Source organism: Excalfactoria chinensis, chromosome 4 (genome assembly GCF_039878825.1).
Source record: "Excalfactoria chinensis isolate bCotChi1 chromosome 4, bCotChi1.hap2, whole genome shotgun sequence".
NCBI lineage: Eukaryota > Metazoa > Chordata > Aves > Galliformes > Phasianidae > Excalfactoria > Excalfactoria chinensis.
This window is the reverse complement of record NC_092828.1, coordinates 72,146,385-72,157,865: the sequence shown is the minus strand read 5'-3', so window position 1 is coordinate 72,157,865 and position 11,481 is coordinate 72,146,385. Positions and strand designations below refer to the sequence as shown.

Here is an 11,481-nt window from a genome sequence, read left to right as displayed (position 1 = left end):
ATATCACACCTCAAATTCACCCCTTTCTCCTACAAAGAAAGATGCACAAAAACTGGTGTTTGCCACAATTGTTTCGTTTTACTGTTTTAATATCATGAAATAAAAGTACAAAAACTTTACAGGTATGTTGTTTCTTACATGAAGTTCCAACAGTAACAGCGTGTATTTTTGCAGCAAAACCTGTACTCTTAGAGAATGTGCACGTGAGCCACTGACATCACCACCGAGCATTTCGTTTTAGACAGAAACTGCAGAGGTAAAAGGCAACAATCTCACAAGGCTTCGTAAGAACCAAAACCAATATCCCACCCGTTAACACCAGAAGCCAGACTGCAGTCAACCATCCTTATCTAATACAGGCTTCAACCAGCTGGGATGCTGAGTGTTATTAAGACATTTGAACGACATCTTGTCTAAGGGATTGCAAGTAGGGTTTTGTCATTGACAGGCTGCCAGCATTTTGGTGTCCTTGTTCAATACGTTTGCAAAAGTAAGCCGTGTGTGCACGTGTGTGGAAACAGAGCAGGGTGAGAGCACCTGCAGGCTTGACAGAACTTGTGCTGTTTACTCCATTTAGCATTCTGTTCTGAAGACAAGTCACAAAGTGTTGCATGTAAAAGTGCTGAGAGTTGGGCAACAGGCAGTCAACTAACATTCAAATCAAGTTTATCCGGAGTGGAATGCTTGTGTATTGATGCTGCCAAAGAAGGAACTGACTGAGACAAAATCCAGGACTTGGCTGTGTTTGCCTTTTGTCCTGGAACGTGACAGCTGTGTGTATTCCCAGCCCACACTGACTTGAACTTCATCAGCTGCACACAGAAATGACAAGTAAGCCCTGCGTGACCTTAACCTGCTCACATGCTGTCAGATCAGTTTCATACATGCAATCACCTTTTGAGACAAACATTCAGGCAGGAATTTCCTTACAGCAGACTGGTCTGATCCAAACGTGACGTCCTTGGCTGGACTGCGCGGTGCCTTTTCAAACAATCTCTACTTTCATGAAGCATGCACGAAACCAAATTTGGAGTTCACAAATAAATACAATGTCGCCCACCATTTGTTTTCATATGTTTTACCATTTACTGAACTGCTTTACGTAACTCAGTCCCTCGAGAATGAATTTCAGGGGTAGTTAAATAAAAAAAGATTTTGAAATTGAAACCACATCTAAAACTGGCAGAACTACGCTTTGTTTTTGGAAGGGTCCTCCTTGTTTCTTCTCTTTACATCCCAGTTATAAACTCTAGCCATATCTGAGGGTGTGGAATTAAGGAAACAGAAGTGTTCAGCGGCAAGGAAAAGGGAAAAGCTGGATGTGCTGTTGGTCAGACATCCTTCATTTAACTTGCAGCCGTCTACAGAAACCTAATGAAAGAGCTGACATGCTGCAAAGCCTTCCCTTACAGCGCGTCAGTAACTCCTAAGAAAGTAGGAAGAATTGTTTTGCTTTGAGTTGGTACCTGTACGTGACCTTCCACATCACTCCTGCGTATTAAAAGGATACTGACTTCTGTAGTGGTGAACTGATCCCTAAGAAAATCCAGGTCTTCCTCTAGAGAATCAAGGTTTCTTGTGGCTGTTGACAAGTTCTTCTCTAACAGAGCCTGAGCTTCATCAATATCGTATTCAAGCATCACATTGGCCTACACAACAACAAGAAACAACAGAAAGATTCAGGTAAGCTTTTACGCTTGCACTGTAAGGAACAAAGCATAGCGTAAGTATTTATAGCCAACCACATTAATACTGATGAGCCAAGGCAAGGTTCAGGGCAAATAATGTCAGAAGCCAGTCAAGGCTCCACCGCTTCAGTAACAGAGTAATAACTCCCCCTGGTGACGGGGAAAGTAGACCTGCAAGAGCTGTGCATGCAGTGCTTTGTTTGCTTTTGGTTTGCTTTTTTAAGTGGAAGATGGTTTCTGCAACAGCAGTGACATGCATAGCCCAGCACAGGGGCTAACAACAAGATGGATCAAGGGCTAAAAGCCCAAGGCACCCTAAATACAACTAATAAATCATTTGTGATACTTCATGATAGCTTCTGTATGAGCCGAGATGAACTTCCTCTGATACTCTGCGATAAAAGAAACCTGGTACACCCTGAAAGCCCACGGCTGAGAGTTCTGAAGGAAGTAACCTGGAAGCAAAACGTGACAGGCAGAAATCATCTGTTTTTTCACAACAGAAAAGACATTGATGAAGTTGTGAGTAGCTGCCAGAGCAGGCTGCAGTGCGTACCAACAGCAGGCTGTTGTGTTTGGCAGCCAACACGTGAGAACATCAGGGATTTACGAGTCTCAAAATAAACACGAGCAGGTTATCTCTACAGATAACGGGGCCTCTGCTCCTGAATATCCCAGCTTGATGTTGCTTTGGTACTGACAAATGTGACTCAAGCTCTGACCCCAGCAATCTAGCACAAATTCCACTCCAAAAGATAACAGGTGTCTGTGAGGAACCCAAACCCCACTTTTCCCCAAAAAGCTTCCATGAAAGCGAGCTAAATACAAATAACAAGAAGGCTGGAAGTTAGTTCTCAAGCTAAGTTGCTTTGTTGGGTATATTCACTGCAATGCCAAGCAAGATTGCCTGGTAATCTGAAGCACAACGTGAGAAGAGAAACATTCCCAACCACACTTTCTCAATAAAGCAGTTGAGCAGTATTACAGCTCTCTGCCATTTCACCATGTTCAGGCACTAAAGAAAATTAGACACAAAATACAACAACTCTACCGGCATGTTGAAATACTGCTGTTTGCTGCACTGCAATGACACGGCTCTCCTGCACACAGAGAATGACACGTGTCCCAACCAGGACAGCTGAGTGTACGCTCATCAGGAAAGGTCCCATTTTACTCACCCCCAGCCACAAACAAACTTTGTCTGTAGGAGGAACTGAAGCTTTGCAGTAGAGATTATCTGCCAATAAGAATCGGGTTTCCATTGGATTTGTGGATTCCTGAAGAGAAATGATAAAACTGAACATGGCCATTTTCACGGGAAGCTGACAGAAGAGACAACACGTACAGTAAGGAGTGCACTTTTCTGCCTTTTGCCATCGATGCAGCATTAGCTTGGGTGAAAATGTAAGTATTTCCACTTCAACACTGAAGTGCCGAGACTAAAGCATTCTTTAAAGTATTAAAAAGCAACGTGGAAATCTCTATGAGAGCTAAACTCCAAGCTCAGCTGCAATCTACACGCTATAGAGGGGAAGCTTGCATTACAAACGTTACTGGTTTTGAACAAGCTTTCAAAAAGCACTACATACCTTTACAACAATTCTGCTATTTATAAAGGCATATTAAGTGTGCTCTCCAAAACATTTCTTGCAATGCGTTCTGTCAGGGTGGAAATGCAGTTAGCTTTTCTCATACTCGTTAGATATTCAAAATCGTTTACCTTTTTCTTCTGCATGTGTTTTAAAATTTCTAATGTCTGTTTAATTTCGGGAATCTGACCTTTTAGCCTGTGAATTAACAACAGTCATCGTTTATTATTTTACAGAGACAAAAAGTTTCCTAAACAAGCCACGAGCTCAATTATTAACACAATTCAACCTCCATTTTAAAACTCGACGCTCTGAACAAGCAGCTTTCTGGGCTTACAAACACACGTTTAAAAGATGAAGGCAGGAACAGACACCTGGTGTACAGCTCCCCAGCCCCTCAGCATGGGCTCAGCAGGGCCCTGCAGTGAGCAGTGCACGCAGCTTAGTGACACACACTAACAAGCTGTGCCCGGTTGGCATGTCTTGGTGTATTTCTGGTACCCGCTGGGAAGAGGGAAACCTCTGCAAAAACGCAGATAGAGGTCACAGCACTCAAAACAAGTGCGGGGCTTTTGGCCTTAGAGGCTCTGGACCAAATGAGCAGCACCTTCACTTCTTGTTGTGCATCATTGTCGGGAAGAAAAGGAAAGCTGTTTGTTTCTCCTCAAAGTACAGCCAATAGCAGCTCTCCAAAAACCAACTTTGTACTTCTTGGGATATTGAAATTAATTCGATGCTATTAAAAACAAACAGAACCGTGCCACACGTTTCCCAGTTCAGCACAAACATGACTTACCTTCGTTTCTTCTGAGCAAGATTCAGTTCCAAAAACTTATACTTCTGGTACTGCTCATCCAGCTTCTTTAGAACTACATCTGCTGTCTCGTTCCCGGGCTGTCTCATAAAGGAATCCACATCTTCCTTGAAGGGGAGAAAAAACCCTCAGTGTTACAAGAGCTTTACAAGAACGCTCGGTATCAAGCAGAGAGCTGCACCAAAGGCGAAAGGAGTATTTCACAGCTGTGTTTACTGGTGACTTGTTAGCAGCAGCGTCAGCCCTAACGATGCCACGTGATGCCCAACAGGTGAAGCCCTCAGACCAGGGCTAACCTCCAGTTCCCTGTACGCAAAGCAGGCATGGCGCTTCTTTGGCCTGCCACATTAGAGCTGCTTAGGATAAAAGTGAGAAAGCCAAAGGGTCAGGCTGAGCCTGAGGCTGTGTGGTGGCAGAGAGCGGCCAAGGGGAGAAAGCCAGCTTACAGTGCAGTGCAGCTTTGTGCTAGTAATGTGCCTTCCAAAGAGCCTCCTGCAGGCAGCAGCGAGCCACTGAAAGCCCTGCAGGACAAGACAAGCCAGGCCCTGAGCAGCACCTCAGATGGCAGCTGGAGCAGCAGGATGCTGACCCCTGCCAGGCCCCCGGAAGCAGCCCGGCTGCCTCAGCCTACGCTCGTAGCCTCCTGAAAGGTGCATGGGCCGAGAGACGGGCCAAGGCTTCTGACCCAACAGCAGCTACCTGTGTGCAAAGGCCCAAGAAGCACTTTCAGCTGCAGTGCCAGCAGCACAGCAGGAGACACAGCTGCCTCCTAAAGATCATCAAGTCCAACCACAACCCAACCATAGTGCCCTAACTAACAACCCTCAGCTCAATCATGTCCCTGAGCACCACATCCAAATGGTTTCTAAACACATCCAGGGATGGTGACTCAACCACGGCCCTGGGGAGCCTATTCCAGTGCTTAATAACCCTTTCTGTTAAGAATTTTTTTCCAGTTTCCAACCTAAACTCACCCCTGCACAACGTGAGGCCATTTCCCTTGTCCTGTCACCTGTCACCAGTGAGAAGAGACCAACCCTGCTCTCACTGCAATCACCTTTCATGTTTTGGAAGACAGCAGTAAGGTCTCCCCTCAGCCTCCTCCTCCCCAGAGTAAACAGCCCCAGTTCCTTCAGTCGCTCCTTGAAGGGCCTTCCTCCAAGCCCTTCACCAGCCTTGTTGCCCTTCTTTGGACCTGCTCCAGCACCTCAATACCTTTGCTGTGCTGAGGTGCCCAAAACTGAACGCAGTACTTGAGGTGAGGCTTCACCAATGCCAAGTACAGGGGCAGGATGACTTCCCTAGTCCTGCTCACCACACCATTCCTGATACAAGCCAGGATGCCATTGGCCTTCTTGGCCACCTGGGCACACTGCTGGCTCATATTCAGCTGACTGTCAGCACACCAAGGTCCCTTTCCATCAGGCAGCTTTCCAGCCACTCCTCCCCAAGTCTGTAGGGTTACCTAGGGTTGTTGTGACCAAAATGCAGGACCCGACACTTGGCCCTATGAAAATCATGCCTTTAACCTTGGCCTATCAATCCAGTCTATACAGCTCCCTCTGTAGTGCCCTTCATCCCTCTGGCAGATCAACACTCCCTCCCAACTTGGTGTCATCTGCAAACTTACTGAGTGTGCACTCAATCCCCTTGTCAAATTCATTAGTAAGGATGTTAATTAGAGGCAGCCCCAGTACTGAGCCCTGGGGGACAACACTCGTGACCAGCTGCCAACTGGATTCAACTCCATTGACCACAACTCTTGAGGCCTGTCCATCCAGCATTTCACCCAGCAGAGCGTGTGCCCATCCAGACCATGGGCAGCCAGCTTCTCCATGAGCATATTTTGGGGGACGGTGTCAAAGGCCCCACTGAAGTCCAGGTAGATCACATCGACAGCCTTACCCTCATCCACTAAGCAGGTCACCTTGTCACAGCACGAAGTCAGGTTTGTCAATCTGAACGTACCATTCATGAACCCCTGCTGACTGGGCCTGATCCCCTGGTTGCCCTTTAGTTGATCCATGATGGCTCCTGAGATTATCCGTCCCATCACCTTCCCTGGCACTGAGGTGGGACTGATAGGTCTGCAGCTACCAGGATCATCCTTCTGGCCCTTTCTGAAGATGGGCATCACATTTACCAGCCTCCAGTCCACTGGGACATCCCTGGTCAGCCAGGACTGTTGAAGGATGGTTGAGAATGGCTTGGCAACAACATCCGCCAACTCCCTCAGCACTCTAGGGTGCCAGCCATCTGAACCCATGGACTTGTGAGTGTCCAGCCTTCAAAACCATCTCATCGTGAATTATGCAGGGCCCTTTCTGTTCCCCACCCCTACCTTCCAGCACAAGGGACTGTGTGCCCAGGGAGCAAGTAGTCTTAAAGACTGAGGCAAAGAAGGCATTAAGTACCTCAGCCTTATCCTGATCCTTGGTCACTGCGCTCACCTGCGTGTCCAATAAGGGATGGGGATTCTCCCCATTCCTCCTCTTAGTGCTGGTAAGTTAATAGAAATATTGTTGTCTTTCACCTTTGTAACCAAGTCCAATTCCAGCTGGGCTTTGGCCTTTCTCATTTCCTGACAGAGCCTGCATCAGAGCCCAAGCTGAAAAGACGAGACTGAGCATTGCCAAAACCAAACTGGGGAAGCTCTGAAACAAAACTCCCTCCTGTGGAAGCTAATCAGCTCACATAGAGCGCTAGAGAAGGAAAAAGCAGCACTTAGTGTGTTATTTCACTCCAGGGAAAGCCAAGTTAGCTACGTGCCACGTGATGCATGGGGAGACACGAAAGACCCAAGAGCAGCTTGGCCTTTATCTGTGCCTATGAAGCAGCGCATGCAAAAAAGGCACTGAAAAACACACTCCAGATTGAGGTGATTGATGAAACACTCTTCAAAAGTAATGCTGCCCAGACAGCACGGGAGGTGGGGGAGCGAGCAAGTCACAAGCACATCTTTACCACAACAGCACACTGTTATGACACTGAAGCCTGTTTTCTAATTAAAAAAACCCACACCCTCATTACTACTCTGTCACCTTGAGCAACAGAACAGCACTAAATGCTTCTTAATGCATCGGGACATGCCCAGGGAAGGGCAGCGCATAGCCTCTGTGGGCAGCCTGCTCCACTAGAGGCTCTGCCGCCCTCCCAGCGACAGAAAGCAAGCACCCCAACCGTGCAAACGCCGCTTCAAGGCCGGCCGAAGAAGACAAGCGCCCCGAGCGGCAGCTCCCGGCAGGAGGCCGCGGCCCCGCGCAGCACCGCGCCCGGCGGTACCGCCCGGCGGAGCTCAGCAGCTCCTCTCACGCAGCGCTCACAACCGCCGCCCTCCCGCGCTCCGCGCCCCGCTCAGGGCCGCACCGCGCAGCCCGCCGTGCCGAGGAGGCGGAACGTCCGCCGGCACCCGCGGGACGACGACGCGGGGACCCGCACCCCGCGCCGGGCCTAGGGCCGGGCCACGCCGCTCCCCGCGCTCCCCGCGGCGTGAAGGACCGCTTCGCGGCTCCGGGCCTCCGGACCTGCCCGCCGCCCAACGCCTCCGCCGCTCACCACGAACACGGCCTCGGGGATGCCGAGCGGGCCCCGCTTGCCGCCCGCCGCCGCCTCGCCGCAGCTCGGCTCGCTGCTGCTGGCCGCCGCCATCTTGGGGAACCGACGCCGCGCGCGCGACCCGCGCCGAGACGCTGCGCGAGCGCGTCATCACGTCGCCGCCGCGCTCGGAGTGACGGGAGGCGGGAGCACGGCGATAGGCGCGCGCACGAGCACGCGCACGGGGCGGCCGCCGGCCGAGAGCGCCGCCCGTTGTCGGAGTGACGGCAGCCACGTGTGCGGGGCGGGCCGAGAAGGCGGCGGCGCTGCCGGCAGCAGAGAGCGCTGCGATTCGAGGGGAGGCTCCATCGTGCGCCGCGGAGCACAACGGAGCGCGCGTGCTCGGCGAGAGATCTACTAAGGAAATGAAAACCGCCGAGCGAAGGCCGTGCCCGCAGCACACCTGGGGCTGCCGTGTGCCCGGGGCCCTCCCCAGCCCTGAGCCCTGGGCTGCGCCTCACCCCGCACGGCAGACAGCGGAGGCCCAAGGCAGACCCCAGGTACCAAGAAGGAGAGGAGGCGCTTTTTGCCATGACTCGCGTTTGCCATTTTATTGCTCAACGTTCTTTGGGCATCGTCCTTTCCTCGTTCCTCGCCTGCCTTCCTGGAAGCAGAGCCCTGACGGAACAGCCCCTCGGTCTTCGCGTCCCACGCGCTGCCTTCCGCTCCCCCAAAGCAACGGCCGCTTCTGTAGCTTCTCTGGCACCGCCCGGAGGCCGCGGGGAGCGCGGGGCCCTTCGCCGTCCTGCTGTCGGGAGCAGCTCCGCCCGCAATGGACGCCAGCCGCGGCCCGGCCCTCCTCTTCGGGACTCGCTCGCCACTCGGTGCCGAGACGCAGCGGCTCAGACGGCCGTGCCGGTCCTTCCCTTCTCCTCAGAGTTTGGGAAAGAAGGCGGGAGGGGTCTCGGGACGGGAAGGAAAGGGCGGCGGGGAGCAGCAGCGGCTCTCGGGCGGACGGTGACCTGTCAACGCCCAGATGTTAAGCGAGAGCGCCTGGAGCGCCGCTCCCGGAGCCAGCGACGTCGACGGGCGAGCATGATCTTATAGTGCCCGCCCAGCCCCGACGGAGGCGGATCCACCTCCATCGGTTCCTCTTCCGGAGGTAGATCCACCTCCATGGGCTCGACGTCGCTCTCCACGGGGTCCACCTCCATGGGTTCGGGCTCCGGCTCGCTGCTGCTCTCCCGCCGGCGACGCCTTTTCGGTGGAGAAGGAACCATCCTCCTCCACCACAGCTCTCGTCGCACTCGGGGAAAAGAGAGGCACGAGTTGCTCCTTCCTACACGGACTCTGGCAGGCAAGGCGCAGGTCGCAGACAGACAGAGGTTCAGGGCTCCGGGTCCCCATATTTATAGGGTTCGGAGGGAGGCGACCTGTGAGATCACAAGAGCCTAAAACCCTCAGAACGTTCCATGACGACCCCAAACAAACGTTGGGCGAGGGGTGGCCGTGGCCCCTGCTTTGCCCCGGTGCCGCTACTGGGGTTCCACAGGCCTCTGTTTGAACCAGTAACGTTTTCATCCATGACACCAATAAAGATGTGAAAGTTCTGTCAAAAAGCAGCGTGCTCACATGGTGCTGCACCGGGAGGAGCGCTGACTCCCTGGGATGGGGCAGCCCTGGCTCTACATGCTGGTTGGGGGGAAAAGGTGCTGGAGAGCAGCTGTGCATAAAGGGATCAGGGGGTTCTGGTTGGCGGCATGTTGAATCTGAGCAGGCTCTCAGAACCGCCATGTTTGAGGCCCTCAGCTCTGAGCCTCCTCTGCCCCTGCCATGAGGGTGACTTGATTAAGGCACAACGCCGCATTCAATGCAAACACAGAAGAGCAGGAAACTCAGCAGCCGTGAGGACCATGGAAAGCCTCGGGTCTCAGAACGCTTCAAGGAACAGCCTCACACACCTCACACACACACACACACACCTCCCATGTGCCAAAGTTTATTTGTCAAAACATTTCTAACGATTGGATATGAGCAGCAATCGTAAAGAAAACAAAACAATTAACAAGTTGTGAAGTCCCACAGTCAAAATATCAACAGAGCCCGCAGCCAACCTTGGGCTTCGGCTTCATTTTTTTTCCTTAAAGAAGAAAAGAAGTTGGTAGAACACAAACCCTCAATACTTTTTCTATTAGATTCCCCTCCTGTTTGCGGACAGTACGTCCTCAGAAAGTGAAGCAACTCACATACAGGAACAGCCGTACAAGAATACATTGGAGAAAAGCCTCAACAGCGTAAATGAGAGTAGGTCCTTTTCAATAAATAACCAGTAAAGGCACAAACCTGTTTTGGGGAAAAACATCACATACAAAACAAGACCTACTAAGTAAATAGTGGAGGGGTTGGGGATGAAGAAGCTACTCTAGCGCCTGCTGCGCCGTTGCTCCCAAGAGAAATTCTGGGCAAATGTTTGGGAAAGGACAAAGCGTGAGCAATGGCGAGGGTACACATTTCAGATGGACCCAAGAGCTGACGGTACAACTCTCGCCGCAGCTGCAGAAGTTACTGTCATCTCTTTAAGGACCGCATCACCGAGCGGTTCCTTTAACGTAAATACCAACGACAGATCGAAGACATCTGCCGAGTAACTGCAAGCTCTTCTCTCTTCCCAGCTGCCAGTAAATGTACAAATGATCACGCGTACAGTTTCCATTGCTCAAAAATATAATCTTTAAAATGGAAAGAAGGAGGCAGTGCCTTTAAATGTTGCCTTACAATACAAACTGCCTGAAACACAAGTGTTCCTTTGTATATACAAACGAAGCACCGATCCACAGTGCTTACTATTCAAATTGCAACCCACCCCCCCACTCCCCAAGTCCCTGCCACAGCAAAACAACAGATGTGGATACACCCTGCAGTCGATCTCGTAGTTGGGGGCTTTATTGTTAATTTTTTCCTTTTTCATTAGCAATGTCTGCTTGCAATTTTCCCCCACGCTCGCTGCACAACCTCGTGCACAGAACTGAGATTCCTTTAGCAAATGGTTTGTCCATACTTAAAAAAGTCACAGTCAAGTCACTTTGTGGAGGCAAAGTGATCTAAAGAGCGCTACAAAACGCAGCTATTTAAAAAGAGGTCCACTGTCAAGTCCAAGAGGCCTAACGCCATCCGCCTTCCCAAACAGCCCAGCCATCTTATTGTATGCTCCATGAAAGACAGCCCTCCTGCAGCACTGCTGAGTCCCGACTGTCAGCCTCAGAGGAACCGCTCAAGCACAGCAACACAAAGCACGCGGCATACTGCAACGTCTTCCTCCTTTTCCTGCCACACCAGGAGCGACCTCTCGGATACCTGAAGCATTCAGAACAGGATTCTGAGCAAAGTAGTTGGAAGACAAAAGGGAAAGTGATGTTTATCTCCATCTCTCTTCCGTGTTTTACTCAGCAGAACTACCCCCACCACTTGCACCTGCCAGCTCTTCCTGCCAAGGATAAAGCTGAGCTGAGTGTTCTCATGTACCCAGCACTGCGAATGAGACTAAAAGCGGAGCTTCGCAAGTCTGCAGGGGGCACTGCGTTGCCGTTTCCCCTTTTCCAACGGGAAGCTGTTCTCAGATTGCTTTGCTACAAAAAGGACCCTAACTTCTAAGAATCGCAGTGCAAATCACAAGGCGGAGCAGCACTACAGCTGCTGGCCAGTCTCATCAGTAACTCCTTTTGCAACAGAGTCTGTCCATTCCGAATGCTCTGCAATTCTTTCAGTGTTAAACAAACATACTGTTTGCCGGATACTTATTTGCAGATTTGAATACAGAAATGAATCTTTCCATCAGCAACGCCATATAAGAGGAGAC

The 11,481-nt window shown here is 51.1% G+C and overlaps 1 protein-coding gene across 2 annotated transcripts; it reads right to left on the bottom strand.

The window, feature by feature from the left end:
* Positions 1-41: 41 nt before the first annotated feature.
* Positions 42-7,785, bottom strand: VBP1 (VHL binding protein 1). Of its 2 annotated transcripts, none has more exons than XM_072334057.1 (6): positions 7,647-7,785; positions 4,074-4,198; positions 3,409-3,475; positions 2,867-2,965; positions 1,511-1,649; positions 42-1,259 (listed from the first exon to the last, which is right to left on the bottom strand). In XM_072334057.1, the coding sequence occupies exons 1-6, from the start codon at positions 7,737-7,739 to the stop codon at positions 1,189-1,191; spliced, it is 594 nt and encodes a 197-aa protein (XP_072190158.1). In that variant the 5' UTR covers positions 7,740-7,785; the 3' UTR covers positions 42-1,188. The 2 variants fall into 2 exon arrangements, with proteins under 2 accessions (XP_072190158.1, XP_072190159.1); XM_072334058.1 differs by having other exon boundaries at positions 4,074-4,194; positions 7,647-7,784.
* Positions 7,786-11,481: the final 3,696 nt, after the last annotated feature.